At 44.3% G+C, this 20,784-nt stretch overlaps 1 protein-coding gene and 1 long non-coding RNA gene across 2 annotated transcripts; both read right to left on the bottom strand.

The window, feature by feature from the left end:
- Positions 1–541: 541 nt before the first annotated feature.
- Positions 542–1,486, bottom strand: LOC142901275 (uncharacterized). Its single transcript, XR_012928966.1, has 2 exons — positions 1,372–1,486; positions 542–983 (listed from the first exon to the last, which is right to left on the bottom strand). It is a non-coding gene; the product is annotated as an uncharacterized LOC142901275 (long non-coding RNA).
- Positions 1,487–3,050: 1,564 nt separating this feature from the next.
- Positions 3,051–12,740, bottom strand: LOC142901276 (NACHT, LRR and PYD domains-containing protein 12-like). The gene is made up of 3 exons (XM_076045736.1): positions 12,082–12,740; positions 11,169–11,333; positions 3,051–3,243 (listed from the first exon to the last, which is right to left on the bottom strand). The coding sequence occupies exons 1-3, from the start codon at positions 12,534–12,536 to the stop codon at positions 3,051–3,053; spliced, it is 813 nt and encodes a 270-aa protein (XP_075901851.1). The 5' UTR covers positions 12,537–12,740.
- Between the last annotated feature and the right edge of the window lie 8,044 nt (positions 12,741–20,784).

The raw sequence follows: 20,784 nt of genomic DNA, 5'->3' as shown, positions 1-20,784 counted from the left end.
CCTAGAACCATCCAAAACCACCCAGAACCTCCAGGGTGTTTAGCTCTTATAACCCCCTAGAACAATCCAGAACCACCAGGGTGTTTAGCTCTTAGAACCCCCTAGAACCTCCTAGAACCATCCAGAACCACCAGGGTGTTTAGCTCTTAGAACACCCTAGAAGCTCCTAGAACCATCCAGAACCACCAGGGTGTTTAGCTCTTAGAACCTCCTAGAACCTCCTAGAACCATCCAGAACCACCAGGGTGTTTAGCTCTTAGAACACCCTAGAAGCTCCTAGAACCATCCAGAACCACCCAGAACCACCAGGGTGTTTAGCTCTTAGAACCCCCTAGAACAATCCAGAACCACCAGGGTGTTTAGCTCTTAGAACCCCCGAGAACAATCCAGAACCACCAGGGTGTTGAGCGCTTTATTGCAATGACTCTGCAAACACTCAGACACCTGAGTCAAATGATACAAGTGTTGGTGAAGATGCCACATTTCACAGCACATTGAAGCTACTAACATAGATCTACATACACATTAATCTACCTGAACATGCAAACACAAGCAGGTGGAGATTTAAAGATACTGCTCAAGAAAAAAGGTGCATTAAACATTGATGGACTTATATGGGTACACATACAAATATATATTTATTAGTGCTGGGACTCCATTAAAGAAAATAATCTAATTAATTATGGTCTTTGTAATTGGTCAAACCTCTGACCTTTGACCTCTATCAGTCATGGTTGACCTCCAGTGCTCACGCAGTGCTTCACTGGAAGGCCAAGAACAATCCAAGAGTCCATATGTGGCACTGCAAGGTCCACCAGTGGCTTCTGGGACGTCTCTCCCAGTAACCACAGCAGCGTGTAGGGAGAAGCAGTCCGCCAGCCACCAGGCTCCACTGGGGTCAAAGGTCGTGACACGCAGTTCTGTCAGCCACCACTAGATGGAGCTCTCCTCTTCACTCTCCTCCTCATCCTCCCTCAATACCTCTCCCACCTGCAGAGAGAAGAAGAGACAGCAGGAGTCAGGACTCACAGTCCTTGAACGCATCATCACACAGACGTTGACTGTTGATGGAGATGATGGAGTGACTGGTGAGAAGAAGCAGACTCTCAGTCACATGTCAAGTGTGGAACATATGAAGGTCATGTGACCATGGAGTGTTGGACTGATACTGAGGCCTGATGAAGATGAACTGATCAATAATTGAGGGGTGAACTGAGAGAAGAAGCAGTTTGGCAGCAGATGTTGGATGAATGAGGAGCAGCTGGACGTCACCATCCTCCTCTCACACTGTGACTGGGAACACTGGACCTCTGCTGTGGGATCAACTGGCTTTGGTGCTGGAACCATCATCCAATGGTTCCAAACCAGTACTGACCTCACAGTCTGCAGTTGATAGTCTCTGCTGTGGACAAGATCCATCAGTGGCTTCACTGATGAAGCCTTCAGGTTGTTCAACCTCAGGTCCAGCTCTCTGAGGTGGGAGGGGTTGGACTTCAGAGCGGAGAGCAGCCAATCACAACTGACCTCTGACAAACTGCAGTCAATCAACCTGAATAGAGAATAAATGATGGAGAGTTTATAATGATGGAGAGTTTTTCCAGGGTGTCATCACTCTGAAAATCAAAGTGAAATGTCGACTTCAGAATCTGACACGACAGAAAATGTCACCTTGAAATTAAATCCTCAGTCCAAAACTAATGTGTGTTGAAATGATGTTTGGTCACATGACCACTGATGAACAGAATGAAGTTTTCATATTTCTGGATGTCATTTTGATATGAATCAACCTTCAGTTCAATGTTTATTCAACATGTGTGATGAACTGTGTTTGGTGCTGAAACCATCATCCACTGGTTCCAAACCAGTACTGACCTCAGAGTTTACAGTTTACAGTCTGGACTCTGCAGAAAACCACTCAACACCTTCACTCCTGAATCCTGCAGCTGGTTCCAACTCAGGTCCAGGAGTCTGAGGTGGGAGGGGTTGGACTTCAGAGCTGAGAGCAGCCAATCACAGCTGAGCTCTGACAAACTGCACAACTCCAACCTGAATAGAGAATAAATGATGGAGTGAGTGGAGTTTTCATCACTATCTCAAATTAAAAATATTAATGTCTATAACACTGTAATGTCCATTAAACCAATCAGAAGCACAACAATAATACTGAAATAATGAATCACCACAACAAAATATTTTATATCAACCTGTTTAGTCATGTGACCACTGATCAGCTGTTAACAATGTTGGAATTCATTGATTCATTTTGCCTCAAAGGTTCAGTGTGTAAAATCAGTGCAGATTTATTGCTGAAAGCTTCATATACAACCGTCAATATAGTTTGAAGTCTTTGATTAGTAGAAAATAAAAGTCCTCTGCTTTTCCTGCCATTAGAATGCTTCTTTCTAGAAACAGACAGAAGGTCAAAGGTCGTGGCCATCTTGCACCGCCATGTTTGTAGGCGGCTGGTTGGGAAGATGAGTTTGAGAGACAGTTTCATATTGATGGTTGGAGGCTGGAATCCTCTAATAAAGCAAATGCTGAGAACAAATGGTTATTAAGTGACTGAAATGCAGTGGAATCTTTTCTGCATCTTGCTCATCAATACTGAACTGACTGAGATGATAGAACCTGCATTGACCCTTGACCTTCTGCTGAGTCCAGCTGGATCTATCGGATCTATCTACAGTATCTAAGTGCTCATACAGGTGGCTAATGCTAGCGCTAGCTGAAAATCATGCTAGCACTGGACTGTCTGCTGTGACTATGACTGATTGTGATGCTAATAGATGGTTGTAATATTTGTGTTGATGGAACTTTATCATTATACAGAGAACTAGACACCTTTGCTGTCAACCACATCCTTTATGATGCTGGAAGGCTACCGTAGTTCACTGGCAAGAAGGGGAGAGGGAGCGTCAGCAAGTAAGCACTGCAATCTGATGGCACTAGATGGCAGGATTTTACATACTGGACCTTCAAACCCAGTTTCACTCATTTCAAACACAAACCAGTGACTGCAAATTGAATTTCCAACAGCAGTGAAGTGAAAATCATGACAACAATAACAAGAGTGATAGAAGTTGTAAAGTGAAGAGGGTGAACTGAAAACCACTCAGCTCCTTCACTCCTGAATCCTGCAGCTGGTTGTCACTCAGGTCCAGGTGTCTGAGGTGGGAGGGGTTGGACTTCAGAGCTGAGAGCAGCCAATCACAGCTGAGCTCTGACAACCTGCACCTCTCCAGCCTGAATGTAGAATAAATGATGGAGAGTTTATAATGATGGAGAGTTTTTCCAGGGTGTCATCACTCTGAAAATCAAAGTGAAATGTCGACTTCAGAATCTGACTCTACAGAATAAAATGGGAGAGGGAGGGTGAGCGAACGAGTGCTGCACTGTGGAGTCCATTACTGGCTCTTGATGATGTTGCTGTCTGGGCCCCCTTGCACCAAAGTAGGATTGCGTCATCCAAGATGAGTCACTAAGCCTTCAGCGTTCAACCAATCCACAACACGTGTGTCCAGGCTTCATGGGTCGCACTAAAAGCCATCCAGGATGAGAAGACACGGATTCATCAAGCCAGGTGAAAGCTATCCTGGATCAGTGCGCCATGCACGCGGCTTCCTTCCATAGACCCCGGTTATGGAGCTGGGATTAACGGATTGGCCATCTTTGACCTCCTCATAAGCCTCCATGAGGATTTGCGCCTGGGACGGGGATTCAGACTCTCGAACTTTCTTTTTTTTTGTAATTTATTGTTTATTTGGAGAAGCAAGTGTACAGACATTTCTCTTGCGTACAATATAAAGTCCACATCAAGTGTGGATATGAAAATATAATTGCTAATAATACTCCATTCCTTTTAACATAAAAAAGAAAGAAAAAAAAAAAAACACAGTAAAATGTGTATCATCTCATGAACCAGTCTAGCAGTGTGTATCATGACAATGATTTTACAGAGCAGTCAAATTCAGTTTACAGAAATTACAGCTTTTATATATTCCGTCCATTTTGTCCATATCCTGAAAAAGGAGTCTCTTTGACCTTTAAGACAGAATGACAATTTCTCTAGAATGTAAATATTCTGAACAATATCAATCCATTCATCAATTGTAGGTGCTTCAGTCCTCAACCATTTTCTCGTGATAGTTTTTTTTGCTTGCTGCCAGAAGCATTGCCATGAGTTTTTTATCTGACAAATTCCAGTTATCCCATGAGATGTCTCCTAAGTACAGGACTTCACATTTACAAGGAATTTTCTCAACAAAAATGTTATTTAAGTGCATGCACAGTTGATCCCAGAATGGTTTGATCACCGGACAACCCCAGAAGATATGGTAATGATTTGCCTTGTCTGTCTTACATTGTCTCCAGCAGGTAGCACTGTTGCTGTGATGTTTTTTCTGGGCAGGGGTTACAAAAAACCGAACAATGTTCTTCCAACAGAATTCCGTCCATGAATTGGAGCTTGAGGTCGTCCATTGAAATTTGTGAATCTTTTCCTAGCTTTCAACTGAAATAATTAAATTTCCTTCTTTTTGCCATTTATTCCTTATGTAGTCTGTGTCAACTTGTTTGAACAGCTGAATACCATTGTATAACTTGGAGACAACTTTAGTCCAGGAACCTGATTTCAACAATGACAAAAGCACTTCTAAGAATCCTGGTCCAGCTGTTTCCCAAGTTTCTTGTAGATTATGATTATAGTAAGACCTAACCTGCAGATATCTGAAGAAGTCATCCTTCTCCAACCCATTTGACCTTTGAAGTTCTTCAAAACTCTGAAACACCCCCCTCTTGATAAATGTATAATAGGTGGTTAATCCTTTTGAGATCCATCCCTTGAATCTCCCGTCATTCTTGTTTGGTTTAAAAGCCGAGTCAAAAGCGCACCACTTGAACATTTTGATCTGGTTACCTAAATGGCAAATTTTCACTATTCTTCTCCAAGAGTTTAGCATTGTGTATAACATCGAGTCATGCGGTATCATCAAATCATCTTGTAGTTCTTTGTCCATCAACATCGATAAGAGAGGTACACCTTCCACTGAGGAACTCTCTGTCTTTCCATCCTGCATTGTATTGTGGACAGCATAGATAGATTAATGGTTTCAGTTGAGCTGCAAGATAATATTCCTGTAGGTTGGGAAGACCCAACCCCCCTTTCTCTTTCTTCAACTGCAGTGTTCTGTACCTTATTCTGGCCTTTTTCCCTTGCCAGATATATTGTGATATTAATCTGTCCCATTCTGTAAATTGTTTCTCTGGAATCAAGATAAGTAAGCACTGAAATAGATATAACAAGCGTGGACTGACTCAACTCTGGAGTGTAAATTGAAAAAAGGGATCACATTCCATCTCTGTATGTCTATTTTTAGTCTTGATGTTAGGGGGCCATAGTTGGCATCGAAAGTCCTGGAAAATTCTTTTGTTAGAATAACCCCCAAATATTTTATGGAATCCGCCTCCCAATTCCATCTATACAAACTCTTAATTTTGTTTGGAGGGACATAATTCAGTGTTAAAACTTGAGTCTTGTTGATATTAATCTTGTAACCCGACAATGAACCATATTCCGCAATCATCTCCATTAATATGGGTATAGTTTTAGTTGGATTTGTTATAGTTAGTATTAAATCATCAGCGAACAGGGATAGCTTTTGTTCACCAGAGGCCATCGCAACTCCTGTTATGTCAGGCCTCTGCCTTATCCTTTGGCTCAAAGGCTCTATAAAAAGGGCGAAGAGGAGAGGTGAAATACAACACCCCTGCCTCGTACCTCTTTCCAAAATAAATGATTCCGATAGATCTCCGTTAATTTTTATCTTAGCTGATGGTTTCTCGTACAATGCCGCCAATACATCAATTAAGGACTGGTGGAATCCAAATTTATGCAACACTTTATACAGAAATGACCATCTGACCGAGTCAAATGCCTTTTCTGCGTCCAAACTCAGCATCGCAGTTTCTATTTTGTTTTGTTCTACGTGATTCAAGATGTGAAATGTTTTTCTGATGTTGTCCTGAGTCATTCTGTGTTTGATAAAAACCGTCTGGTCCTTATGTATTATGTCGGGTAAAATCTTTTCAAGCCTCTGTGAAAATATGGCAGTAAATAATTTATAATCAATATTTAACACACTCACTGGACGGTAGTTACCACAATCCAATTTATCCTTCCCCTCCTTAGGAATTACTGATATTATTGCGCCTCTCCATGAAGGAGGGATTATTTTCTCTTTCAAAACGCAGTTAAACGCTCTCAATAAAGTAGGGATTAACTGATCTTGCATTTCTTTATACCACTCGGAGGTAAAACCATCCATTTCTGGGGATTTTCCTCCTTTTAACTTTCCAATAACTGCTCGTAGTTCTTCGTCGGTTATCTCCGATATTATTTTTTTATTTTGTTCACTCGTGACTGTAGGGAGAGTCAGGTGGGAAAGAAAGATGTCTATCTGATGATCGTTGTTTAATTTGGGTTGGGAATATAAAGTCTGATAAAAGTTTTTAAAACATTTATGAATATTTCCCAGTCCTGTCTCAACACCATTTGTATTTGTGTTTCGTATTTTATAAATAGTTCTATCTGACTGTTGTTTTCGTAATTTAAATGCTAAGAGCTTGAGCGATTTCTCCCCCCCTTCATAATATTTTTGTCTTGTAAGGAGAAGTTTCTTTTGTATCTCTAGTGTGTTTAACTCATCCAATTCTCTTTTCACTTCCTTGATTTTAATATTTGTTACCTCCCGGAAGGTTTTAGAATGCTCCTGTTGGAGTTTCCTTAACTCCTCCTCCAGTTTGTATTGTTTTTGTAATGTCATTTTCTTTTCGTTTGAGGAGATCGCTATTATTTTACCCCTGATCACCGACTTTAACGCGTCCCAGAGTATAATTGGCCCCACTTCTTCATTGTCGTTTTCATCCAAGTATCTTTTAATTTCATCTTTCAAATTATTTGTAATAATTTTATTTTTCAGCAAGTTTGTGTTAAACCTCCAGAGAGTGAATCTGTTTTTCTTAGTCAGAAAAAAAGACATATAAATTGGACTGTGGTCCGAGTTAGGGCTCTGGCCGATTTCACATTTTTCTATCCTATGAATATCATCTTTGAGCATGAAAAAATAATCTATGCGTGAGTATACTTTGTATGGAGGGGAGTAATGCGTGTAATCCCGACGACATGGATTTTTAACTCTCCATACATCCACCAATCCAGTTTCTTCTAACATGTTTCTGATTCTTTTACTGATAGTTTGTGTATTAGATTTTCCATTAGACAAATCCAAATTCGGGTTTAATCTAACATTAAAGTCCCCGGCATATATCAATACCCCTTGACTTTTTGTTACTGTCATTTCAAATATGTGTCTATAGAAGGTCCAGTCGCTACCAGGTGGAGCATAAACATTAATAAGAGTTATCAGGACGCCATCAATTTTCCCTGTAGTCAAAACAAATCTGCCTTCCTTGTCTTTATGTTCTGCAATATGTTCATAGTGCAGGGTACTTGATATTAAAGTTGCCACCCCTCTTCGCCTCCCCGAAGCATGGGAAGAAAAATACACATATTTATATCCCATCTTATTCAACTTGGCATGTTCGGAATCGTCTAGGTGGGTTTCCTGCAGAAAAGCTATTTGGACCTTTTCTTTCTTTAATTTAGATAAAATCTTCCATCTTTTTATCGGATTATGCATACCATTTATATTGAATGAAACCACCTTCAGTTGTTTTCTTTCCATTTAAGTGATGTCTTCCATTTCACCAATCACATTGGAGAGCCCCCTCAAGCCCACTAGAACTAAAAGAACATGAACAGATAAAGCAAGAACATACATACTCACTGCACAATGAAAAAACAAAAAAACAAAAAACAAAACAAAACAAGCTCGGCTTCCAAACAGAGGTCCATAACCTAGACCCTGTTGAGCTTCTTGGTGACAGCCCGGAAGGGAATGTCCTCCCAAATCTATTGGTGAGGGCCCTTCAGGTGGCAGCAGCACAGTTCCGGATGGACCCTGACGAACCTTTTTGTGAAACTATCATCTTTAACTTAGCCTATGTAGAAATTTCTATCTGAGAAGTGTACCTCAAGAGGAAAAACGTGGTATCCTTCAGTTCTCAAGGAGCTGGTGGTGATGTTCTCCTAAATGCCCGGAGCCTCTCTTTGTAGTTGACTTCTCTTGAAGAGTTGGAGGCGCCTTTCTCTCTTCTCCCTCCTGTCCTAGTCCAGGTCAGCCGCTCGATCTGCTCCTTCAGGGAATCAGGTGAACTGATGACTTTCACTTTGTAACCTCTTTTGACCATGTCCTCCGTAGCCTCCTCTATGTTGTCGTAGGTTCTGGGCCCTTCTTCATATCTCACTCGCAATCTCGCCGGAAAAAGGGTCTGGAACGAGACCCCGTTCTCCTTCAGAGCCCTACGAACCTCCGTATACTCTTGTCGTTTTCTGAGAATGGCTGGTGGGTAGTCGTGGTCGAGATTTATTCGCTTTTCACGCCAAAAGAGTCCCTTTTGTTGCCAAGCCTTGCGCAGTACAGACTCTTTCATTTTGAAGCTCGAAAACCTCACAAGTATTGAACGTGGTGATACATTCTTCGGGGGTTGCGGTCCCAGCACCCGATGTGCTCTTTCTATCCGCACGTCTGCCGTGTTCTCGACCAGACCGAGCCCCTCTTTCAGTAAGGTCTCCACAAATGTAGTCATCGACTCCGAGTCCTTCTCGGACCCCTCCGGAACACCGTAGATCCTGACATTTTCCCGACGAGATCGACTGTCCAGGTCCGTTAGCTTTTCTTCCAGCTTCACGTGTAACTTTAGCAGCCCGGTTAACACTTCCTCCGTGTTTAGAGTCCTCTCTTCATTTTTCTCCACCCGCTCCTCCACTTCGCTGATTCTTGCATTTGTTTTATTAATTTCCTCCTTGATAGACTTCAGTTGTTTGTTGTTTTCCTGACGGAAACCTCTCAGTTCTTCTAGTAACACTTCTAAGCTAGCCATCTCGTCCTCGCTTCTTCGTTAGCCCGTGGCTTCACGGAGTTAGCTGTAACTACTTCCTTTCTCTTGCCGATTGTTATATAGAAGCAGGGGCTTCGTTTGTCGTCTTACCCCCTCTGTACGTTTACCGTGGTATGTGGAAATTATATTACTCAACTGGATGGGGGTAGGTCTGTGATTTCTTCGGTTCTTTCGGGAGCCGTTCTATCGAGCTGCCATCTCCATGAGTCTCCAGACTCGCGAACTTTCAAAGCTCGCGAGCTTGGAAGCCCAGACTCCCAGGTCATAGTCATGCGCACCAAGCATTCAGCCAAAGGGATCTTCCCTTGGCCAAGCAGCCAGGGCACATGATCAATTGGAGGCATAGTGACAGGACCGTCCACTGTCACAAAAACAAGCTCATGTTACTCTTTGATGTGTCTTCATCTTTCTATGGGATGTGTATTTTTATATAGGATGCATGGCAAAGTAGAAGTCATGTTAGAAATGATCCAATGATTGCAATATGATCTCAACTCATTTCTTTATCATGATTGAAATGAAATGATTCCAAAGCTTGAAATAATGACAGTGGCTGGAGGTGAATGTGATAACAATGTGCAGTGTTGAGTGGAAGAAGCACTGCCTTCCACTGGTGGTGACTGTTGACTGAGACAAGGATGAAATAGATCCTGGAACTCACTCCACACAATAAATCTCCACGGTAACTTCTAGCAGAACATATCTCACTTCCACCTATCCCACTGTTGTGCAACCACATCAAACATCAATTGATCCAGGATAACCAAGATATCCCGGCTTAATCCCTCATCCTAGTTTCCTGCAACAGGGCCCAGTCAAGTGAAAATCATGACAACAATAACAAGAGTGATAGAAGTTGTAGAGTGAAGAGGGTGAACTGACCTCAGAGTCTCCAGTTTACAGTCTGGACTCTGCAGAAAACCACTCAGCACCTTCACTCCTGAATCCTGCAGCTGGTTGAGACTCAGGTCCAGGTGTCTGAGGTGGGAGGGGTTGGACTTCAGAGCTGAGAGCAGCCAATCACAGCTGAGCTCTGACAACCTGCAGCTCTCCAACCTGAATGTAGAATAAATGATGGAGAGTTTATAATGATGGAGAGTTTTTCCAGGGTGTCATCACTCTGAACATCAAAGTGAAATGTGGACTTCAGAATCTGACACGACAGAAACAGGGAGGGAGGGAGAGAGGGTGAGTGAGTGAGCGCTGCAATCTGAAATCTGACCACTAGATTGCAGTATTTTACACACTGGACCTTTAAACCCAGTTTCACGCATTTCAAACACAAACCAGTGACTTCAAATTGAATTTCCAACAGCAGTGAAGTGAAAATCATGACAACAATAACAAGAGTGATAGAAGTTGTAGAGTGAAGAGGGTGAACTGACCTCAGAGTCTCCAGTTTACAGTCTGGACTCTGCAGAAAACCACTCAGCTCCTTCACTCCTGAATCCTGGAGCTGGTTCTGACTCAGGTCCAGGAGTCTGAGGTGGGAGGGGTTGGACTTCAGAGCTGAGAGCAGCCAATCACAGCTGAGCTCTGACAAACTGCACCTCTCCAACCTGAATAAAGAATGAATATTTGATTCCTTCCATGGTGTAAATGTCATATTCAGAGTCATTTCTCCCTGTTGATGATCCAGATGTGCGGCTGTTGGGATCACTGAGTCATTCCCTCAAAGGAGTCATTGTGCCAGTGTGTTGTCAACACAATAACAACAGCAGTGTGTCAGTCAGTGTGCAGCCAATCAGCAGTGAAGATGGAAAATAATCAGTGAGTCCTTTGTGTGCTTGTGGCTGTTTTCTGTCATCAGAGTCTCGTTACAAGTCAAACACATTCAAAGGACAAGATGAAGAAATACTGCTGCACTATTAATCTGCCTTCACAGGATCTTCTGCTCAGTCATGTGACCTTCATCACCAATCAACAACTTCCATTGAGCTCCAAAGTGACTGGAGACATTTTCCACACTTTCTTCCACCATCCAAAGTCTTTTCTGGCTGCAGATTGTTGACATGAAAATATCAACAACATAGACACTTTGTCTAGATGAGTCTTTAATATCTGCTTCAAAGTCTTCACACTGAGCAGCGTTACACACCAGTTGTCATCTGCTGACACACACTGTCCACCAGTAGAAAGCAGGAACTGACCTGAGAACTTCCAGTCTGCAGTTTGGACTCTGCAGTCCAGCACAGAGCAGCTTCACTCCAGGATCCTTCAGGATTGTCCAGCTCAGGTCCAGCAGTGTGAGGTGGGAGGGGCTGGACTGCAGAGCTGAAGACACCACTGCACAGTGAAGATCTGAGAGTTGAACACTGAATGAAGGAGAGCAGAATGAGAAGTTGCTGCTTCCATCATCATCATCATCATCATCATCATCATTACCATCATCTTCACCACCATAATCATCATCACCATCATCATAATCTTCATCACCATCATCTTCATCATCATCATCATCATCATCATCATCATCATCATCATCATCATCATCATCACCACCACCATCTTCATCACCATCATCATCATCATCACCATCATCATCACCACCTCCATCATCCTCATCCTCATCATCATCATCATCATCCTCATCAACATTATCATCATCATCATCATCAACATCATCATCACCTCCATCATCATCATCATCATCATCATCATCATCATCATCATCATCACCACCATCACCATCATCTTCATCATGAATGATTGAAGAGTTGATTTTGGTTGACAGTGTAAATTCAATCAATCTTGTGCAATCAACTGACAACAATGAAAAAGAAGCTTCCAAAACAAATGTGCACATTATAAAGACTCACAACAACAAAAACATAACAACTGTGTGAAGGAAAAAGCAGCAGGCTGAAGCCCAAGCTGATTCTTGCCTCTCCTATACAGTCCATAAGATTAGCTGGAATAATTAGTCAACAAAATATGCTTGACATTATTCTTCATCATTGACTCACAATTCAACACACACACACACACACACACACACACACACACACACACACACACACACACACACACACACACACACACACACACACAGTGTTTACATACCTTACTAAACGTATCACAGCCTTCCTGCAGTTCCTCACAGCTGGAATCAGTCTCAATCTTCCCTCCATGGTTGTGTTGTACTTGTTGATGTCCAACTCCTCCATAACCTCCTCTGACATCTGCAGCATGTAGGCCAGAGCTGAACACTGGATGGCTGAGAGTCCCTTCTCTGATCTGTTCTCTGACTGCAGGAACTCTTGGACCTCCTGATGCACTGACTGATCCTTCACCTCCAGCAGACAGTGGAATATGTTGATGCTTCTGTCAGGAGAAACATCACCAGAGTTCAGCTCCTTCAGGTTGTTGATGACCTTCTGTAAGGTTCCTGTATGATTGTCAGTGAGATCCAGCAGGCCTCCTAAGAGTCTATGGTTGGATTCCAGACTGAGTCCATGGAGAAAGCGAACAAACAAGTCCAGGTGACCGTTTGGACTCTGCAGGGATTTCTTCATCATCTTCTGAAGGAACTCATCCAGGGATTCTCCAGAGTGACCATCTTCTGTCCTCTTCCAGTTGGTGTGACAGTGGAAGCTGAAGACTGCAGCCAGAAACTCCTGGACGCTCAGATGAACGAAGCAGTAGACGGTTTTGTGGAAGATCACACTCTCTCTTCTGAAGATCTCTGTACAAACTCCTGAGTACAAAGAGGCGTCAGTCACACTGAGCTCAACATGCTCTCCAGAACTGTGGCAGTGATCCAGCAGAAGACCGGGATCTCACACATGATGTGGAGGCTCCTGGAGGCCTTGATGTGGGAAATGATCCTGCTGGACACATCGCCTCTATCTCTGAACCTCCTCCTGAAATACTCCTCCTTCTGGTCATCGGTGAAGCCTCGTACTTCTGTCAGCCAGTCCACACATGACGGAGGGATCTGATTGGCTGCTGCAGGTCTGGAAGTTATCCACAGCAGAGCCGAGGGAAGCAGATCTCCTCTGATCAGGTTTGTTAGCAGGACGCTGACTGACTTCTTCTGAGTGACGTCAGTCACCACCTGTTTCTTCTCAAAGTCCAGAGCCAGTCTGCTTTCATCCAGGCCGTCCAAGATGAAGAGAAGTTTGCAGACATGCAGCTGCTCTGCTGTGAGCTTCTCTAACGTTGGATGAAAAACATGGAGAAGCTCCAGAAGACTGTAGTGCTGCTCTTTGACCAAGTTGAGCTCCCTGAATGAGAGAGGAAGCACCAGATGAAGGTCCTGGTTCTCCAGGCCCTGGGCCCAGTCCAGAGTGAACTTCTGCACTGAGAAGGTTTTTCCAACCCCAGCAACGCCGTTGGTCAGCACCACTCTGACTCTGAGTCCCTGCTGCTCAGGTGAGGCTTCAAAGATCTGGCTGCACCTGATTGGACGGTCGTGGAGGCTCTTCTTGGTCTTCTTGGTCTCCATGGTCTCAGAGGTCTTGGTGGTCCTCTTGGTCTTCTTGGTCTTCTTGGTCTTCTTTGTCTCTGTGGTCTTCTTGGTCTCTGTGGTCTTCTTGGTCTTGTTGGTCTCCAGCTGCCTGACCTCATGCTCTTTGTTGACCTCCTCACTCAGTCCCTCAGTGATGTAGAGGTCAGTGTAGATGCTGTTGAGGAGGGTTTGACTTCCTGCTTCTTCACCTTCAGTCACACGTTCACATCTCCTCTCCAGACTGATCTTCTGCTGCTATAGAAGCTCCTGCAGACCATCATCAGCCTCTGGAGCAGAGAAAAGGTTGGAGAAGAAAACATCAGTGTGACAGTGTGAGCATCATTTTCTCTCCACAACTTTTCAGCTGCTGTGGTGAAGCTGCTGTGTGACTGTTTGCTCTCAACATCCCTCAGTGAATCTTCTCACTGGAGGTCCTGACGTGATCTCAGAGGGAGAAGTGAAGGAGGTGCCGGTGGACAGTCTTACTGTGATCAGTCTGGCTGTGACTGGCAGGTTGCAGTGCTGCTCCACACTGAAGACACGAGGACTCACCTGATGGAGCAGACCGGTCCCAGAATGAGCCAATGAACCTTCTGTATAACGAGGACGTCCAGCTCATCCTGGCCTGCTGCTGCTGCTGCTGCTGCTGCTGCTGCTGCTGCTGCTGCTGCTGCCGCTGTAGAAGCTCCTTCAGCTGCTGCTTCTCACCACCAGGACTCCGTCTTCCTGTGGAGACACTTTGGCTTTGAGTGAGTGGATCAGTTGTTGGTGTCCATCACTTGTCAGCTGTTTTTCTGACTCCATCATTAGTTGGATGGAATCATTGTCTCCCTCAACACAAACTGACAGCCTGCTGGCCTCCTAGTGGGCTCTTCACAAATCACTTCTTGTCTTTTGCTCTCTTTTCTAAATTCAATCCCTTCATGCAGCTTCACAATCAAAGAATTTGACCCACAAAGAATGGAGCGCAGCCGTTAATGACGCCGTCTTTTAGCCACCACGTTGCGCCCGTCATGGATTTGTAGCTGTTTTCTAGACTGGTCTTGTCACATCATCTAATATATTATTAGATGACATATTCATCTATCAAATGTATATTTTCTATCTGGTGTGGTTGACACCTGGTGGGCTCTGGTTGAGCAGTGGCTCTGTGGAACTGGCCCTTTGTTTCTCAGCAGACAGAGACAGTGGAGTCACATTGCACTGAACTTTGCACTGAAGACAGAGTGGGTGGGAGAGAGAGGGGGGGGGCAGAGAGAGAGAGGATTGATTGATTTTCAGCAGTATTATTATGTTGACATAGTTTTTCTATTGGCTGGAAATGTCTTGTTGCCAGGCAGAAAGATCAACTCCCCAGTATGATACAACTGATGCTTGCATTGTGGCTCCAAACAAAACCAAACAAGCAAAAACTGGTCAAACAGCGCCCCTCAGTGGCAGAACTGGGAGCTGCGAGGACCGACGCGTCATAGGAAGGTTTGAAGGTTCAAGGCCACATTTGAACACATTGTGTTTCTTATTGACATATTATAGAGTGACCTGTCTGAAATATCTGCCTGTTAATCAATGTGTTATTTTTTCAGCATGTGTTCATTTCTCTGTAAAGTCTGCAGTAGAAGGTAGTTTTGACTCGAGGGCGCCCCCTGGCGGCTCTTTCCAGAACTACAGTTGCCATCACTTGTTGGCAGTCCATGATGACGGTGAGAAAAATGTGATTTCCTCTTTGAAGAGCTGCACCTGTTTCTCCCTGACGTGATGAGACTGGACACTTGTTGAGGGAAGTGACACTTCCTGTCAGCTCCTGAGGACAACAAGGAGGCCGAGCCTCTAATGCCCCCTACTGGCTGCACTCTGGAAGAGCCCTCCCCCCATCCTCAGGACCAAGTGATCCTCCCTCAACGTGAACACATCACTTCCATGTGAGGAGAGAAGAAGAGACGGCAGAAGTCAGCACTCACACTTCAGTCCTTGAACGCATCATCAGAGACATTCACTGCTGTTGAGTGAAGATGATGGATTCACTGCTGATGAGAAGCAGACTCTCCGTCACATTTGTGCTGTGTCTCAATTCAGGGTGTGCACCCTTCAGTCCAAGTGTCCGCCGTCTGAAGGAAGCGTTCTTCGAGGACCCAGCCTAGAAGGACGGACCAAACGCGGGGTTTGGTCCGTGCTCCCCGGTAACCACTGGGGACGGTCTAGCCTTCAGTGTATTTCCTCGTTGCGTCACCACCGTTCCCTCCGGCTGGCCAACCCCGGAAGTGACGCTTTTATAGTATCAAGCCATTGGTTCGCCATCTAACAATGCTGTTGGATGATCAAATAAGTAAAATCCTACGTTAAAAACTGGATACTTTATGTGAAACTTCAATATTTAAATTTATATGTCGTATCTTTACCAGTATTGGCAGCGGGATGGCTTGACTGGTGAGAGGGGCATGATGGGAAATGACACTATTGAGCAGATCAGGACTAAAATATTGATCCGTCCAATACGTGGATTCTCAAATCAATACTCCAGTCATCTGAGGTCTTCCATTGTTTCTCTGGGGTACAGCCAGATAGAAATGCTCCAACTCTGAATGACTGCTGCCTACCTGCCTGAAGGGCCTCTGCTAAAATGATACAAATTGGTTATTTGACCAGTGTTAAAGTTTTGCTCATTTCCTTCCTGAAATTCACCTTGAAATCCCACCCCCAGTTGGGATCAGGATAATACAGTTCTTTTTGGATCAAAGTTCTCCACATCCTACTGAAATGTTTTCAACAACACAAACTGAAGCTTTGATCCAGATTAAAATTAGGATTGGATTACATCATCTAATCCCATTTCAGAATCCTTCTTTCCCTTTTCAACCCGTTTCCAAGATTCCATCCAATCCCAGAACCAACATCCAATCAGATTACCAGTGAAGGTGTGGGCGGGGCCAAGGCTGATGGGACCGACCAATAGCAAGGTGTTGATTTTTCAACATCAGGTGTTGATGATCAAGCAGGTGTTGTCATCAACAGCTCTGTTGAGTCAGCGGTTCATCTGTATTTCCGGGACAAAGGCCGCTCCTTCCAAGACTCAAAGGTCCAGATTTTAGACACAGAAGACAGATGGTTTGAGAGAGGAGTGAAAGAAGCCACCTGTGTCCACCTAGAGCGACCCTCTGTGAACAGAGAGGAGGACTCCTGCTGCTGCTGCTGCTGCTGCTGCTGCCTCCAGCCAACATGCAGCCAGACGGAGAAGCACTTGGACTTTGAGGTGCTCTTGGGATATTTTCTGATTCTTAGATTCTCTGATCAGTGTTTCTGCTCCCACTTCCCTGAAATCACATGACGCTGTGTTGAGCTGAAGTGCAGCCACGCCCCTCTCTCTCTGCCAGGGTGCATCCAGTGTGGCTGTGGCTCCCAGGAGCAGTTGGAGTGCAAGAGGTGAAGATGGTCTGGTCCTCAAGGAGCTGCTCACTCCATCAAAAGACAAGGGCAGCAAACATTGTGTCAGAAGCAGTGGCAGGAAAACAGTGGCAGAAACTGCACAAGGAGCAGAACACACTGCAGGACAAAGTAGTGATGGACAAATGAAGCTTGTGGGAAACATCCAAGCACTGGAGCCACTGCTTGAAAATGGCTGCAAATGACTGCAAGCTGCAGTAACACTGCCCTCTGCTGGCCACACACACACACACACACACACACACACACACACACACACACACACACACACACACATCTCAATGAGCAGCATTCAGGATGCTGCATTAATTGTAGAGAAGCTTTGATGCTGAAGTATCATTGCTCTGATCACCTTTGACCTTAAAAAGCCTCGACTTGAAATAATCTCTCTCTCAGGGTCAAAGGTCAAGGGTCAGAGGTCAAGGTAGGTCCATTACTACTGTTATTCTCATTGCTTTGTTAATTAAAAAAAGGTTTCAACAATAAATGTTGTACACGTGTATTTTTGTAAGCATCTTTCACATGTGTATGTTCTTAAACGTGTATATTTCAATAACATTTTAATAATCCTTTGTGTTTGATCTTCAATGTCTTTTTTCAACACATTCTATCATCTGCATGCTTTACCATCTCTTTGAAACACATTCTAATAAATATCGCAGTGTTTTTCAACATATTTTTCAGTGCATTGAAAGCTCCTCCAGTTCTCCAGTCAACTCATGTCTTCATTCTGAGGCTGCTGGTGCAATTCCTCCAATCAAATCATCAACACATCAACTGTAGTCAGAGACTTTCATCATCACTATGGACACTGTTGCTTTTCCCGCCGCTTCATCCTTCAACTTTGGCTTCACTTTCAATAGGATGCCGCACTTTTCACGCTCGCCTCCCCTGCAATCCTCTGGCGCCCCCCAGTGGAGGCTTTGAAAAGCGCAGGGCCAGAGGGATCAGTGGCACTGTTCAAAGCCACATTCACTGACTTTACCTTCCTGTTGTTGAGTTGAAACTCCGCCCACCCTCCCAGTTTCAGGGAGCCTGATTGTAACGGAACAATTGAATCAGGGGTCAGACGGTTGGAACCGGGTCAAAGGTCAAATTCATAGGTCAAAGACGTGTATTTCAGGAACGGAAGGTCATATAAAGATGATTCCACCTCTGGCCTGTTCAGAAGGGAGGAATTATGTCAGAGGATCCATGTTTGAAGTCAAACTACGTCCCGGGGTCCATATGCGGCCAATTACACTCTCCAATCCGGCCGACCAAACTTGAAGGAATTATATTAATAGTCATTAAGTCATGAAATAGAAAACAATGAAAACAATTATTTTGTTGTGTTCATTATTTAATTGCCATTAAAGCAACATGTTGTCTACACACCCCCTGATATATGTCTTCCTCCAATGAGAAAGCGGCCCCTCTGTCATATTGTAGAAGCCATTATGGCCCACCAGTCAAACAGATTAGAGGCTCACTTAGTGTTGGAGTTGGGCTTGGTTCAAAGTAGCAAGAGAACAAAAGAGGCTTTGCTTCAGAATTGAACCAACAACCAGGATTGGAACCCTGGTTTTCAGCACCACAATAAGCAGGCTAACCCACTGAGCTAAGCTGCTAAGCTGCTAAGCAGGTTCCTGAGGTCTGTGCAGGGATGTCACTACATCAATAGACAGCAGTGACTTGACATTGGTGCGTTTCAACACTGGACTCTGCAGGAGAAACAAACAGCCACAGTCACTTTGTACAAGTGCAACACAACAAGTGGAGCTGAAGCCTTTTAGATACAATGAAGAGGAAAGAAAATTCTCCTCACTCTTTGAAAATGGAATTCAAACAGAGTTTGAAAAGAGGGAAGGGCGAGCTCCGTGTTGGGAGTCAGCATTGGGCCCCACAAGACCGTCTTCAGCGCTGAGAAAGCAAAGAACTACAGAGGCCTCAGTGCTTCACCTGACACACTGACACACACTGACACACACACACTGACACACACTGACAAGCAGCGACACAGACACACAACAAAGGACAACAAGTTGCCAAAACCAAAGATTCTTCAACTCATTTCCTCATCAGTGATGAATAATAGAAGATCATCAGCATCAAATCAATCATATATAGGTCACTGTATGATATAATGACACAGTTTATAGTCACGTGTTTACCAGAAGCAGTGGGCTGTATAATAGGATGTATGAACAGGGTGACCTATTGACCTCCACAGTGCTCAGGCTAAGACAACTAACTGTGAATCACAAGGTTGTTGGTGTGAGTCCCACCATGGACTGAGACTCCAACGGCCCCAAAAGATCAGTAGAAGTGACTTCAGAGTTTTCACGTAGCTCAGCATGAAAAGCAAAATGTCTCTGAATACTGGATGCTTCAATTGAGATGACAAATTGCTCCTCTTGAATTGAAAACACTAGTCCCTACTGAGTGACAAAACCTTTGCCAATACTCTTTCTTTGCACACTTTATGATTCTTCCTACCCTGGCTTGTGATCTTTGATATACAATAAGACTCTGATCATTAGGATTCTGTTTGAAGACTTTCAATGCCTTGTTTCTGCTTTGAATTGCCTCATCACAACCACCTGAGCCTTGGTGGTCAGCTTTTAACTAGCAAGCCCCTCCCTCTGGACCAACCCACAATGAAGTGGCAAATGACAAAAGCAGCCAATAGAAGGCCTTCAGTCAAAATTAGAGGCTCCCTACCATCACTCTCACAAGCAAAACAAAAATACACACAATTCCACTGCTTCCCCCTGACAAGTCAACCTCAAAGTCGTAGCACAACACTCCTGATTGGATGATTACTGAAGCACACGTGATGCTCCACTATCAGCAGCAGCCCTGTGCAGATGGCTACTTCCTGTTAGCTCTATCAGCAGCACTTGAGAGCAGCTCTGGTTCCGACCCAGTGACTGTGGAGGAGGGAGACAGCAGTTAACAGAAGCCCTCAGCAAACAATGAAAGGATGAGTGTGTATGAATCAATAACCTGACTGGCCTTAACACACACTGTGTGTGTTCTGCAAATATACTGACTGAAAAAACATCTCCTTATGTTTGAACTGTTCAATGTATTCTATATTGTTGTCTGTTGTTGTTTGAAATGATTCTCTTCCTATGTTGACATTTGACTTTGGATTGATTGTAGATGATGGGAGTAGAACTCTGTTCAAGCCCTTTGGGCTTCGTTCCCTCCTTGTTTTAAATTGTGCTCAATAAATCAATACAAATACAAATATATGTGAGGGTAGGTGATGGTGTCAATGTTCAAATGTTTCTTGACAATGACAGAGGAGAATCTTTTTTTTCCCTTGTCCTGTCTGGCCATCATGAGCAGCAGAAGTGTGTCTGAATGTCTTCATGATGGCTGACAGATTTGATTCTCAAAGGCGGAGCTTGTGAGCCCAGGGTGTGAATGACACGGGTGGGTTCAGGAAGGACCTGATGACTGCTTTGATTCTATTTTGATGGATGAGTGATATTGTGGCCAGGACTGAGGGAGGGACAGAGAGAGAAAAAGAGAGAAAAAATTGGATGGAAGTGAGGGCTTGGGAGAGCAACTGGCAACAATGTACAGGTATTGTGTCCAAACAACAACAGATATTAGTTTACATGATTAATGATCCAAAAATGAACTCATTCAAATAGTAAACAGATGAACTCAGAGCCGGTGGGGAAGAGGTCCAGAGCAGTGAGCCCCTCTGGCCAGAGGCCACCAGCCCCCCGAAGAGCCAGGACCAGAGGGCTGGGAGGCAGACACCCCTGGATGGAGGACAGGAAGCACAACCTGGCCCCCGGATGGATGGGGACCCCCAGGACAAGAGAGTACCAGAACCAGGCCCTGGACCAGAACCCAGGCCCTTCACCCACTGGACAAGA

Source organism: Nelusetta ayraudi, unplaced genomic scaffold (assembly GCF_046127955.1).
Source record: "Nelusetta ayraudi isolate G7.1 ecotype Tasmania unplaced genomic scaffold, CSIRO-AGI_Nayr_v1 ptg000085l, whole genome shotgun sequence".
In the NCBI taxonomy this organism is placed as follows: Eukaryota; Metazoa; Chordata; class Actinopteri; order Tetraodontiformes; family Monacanthidae; genus Nelusetta; species Nelusetta ayraudi.
This window is presented reverse-complemented; position numbering and strand designations above follow the sequence as displayed.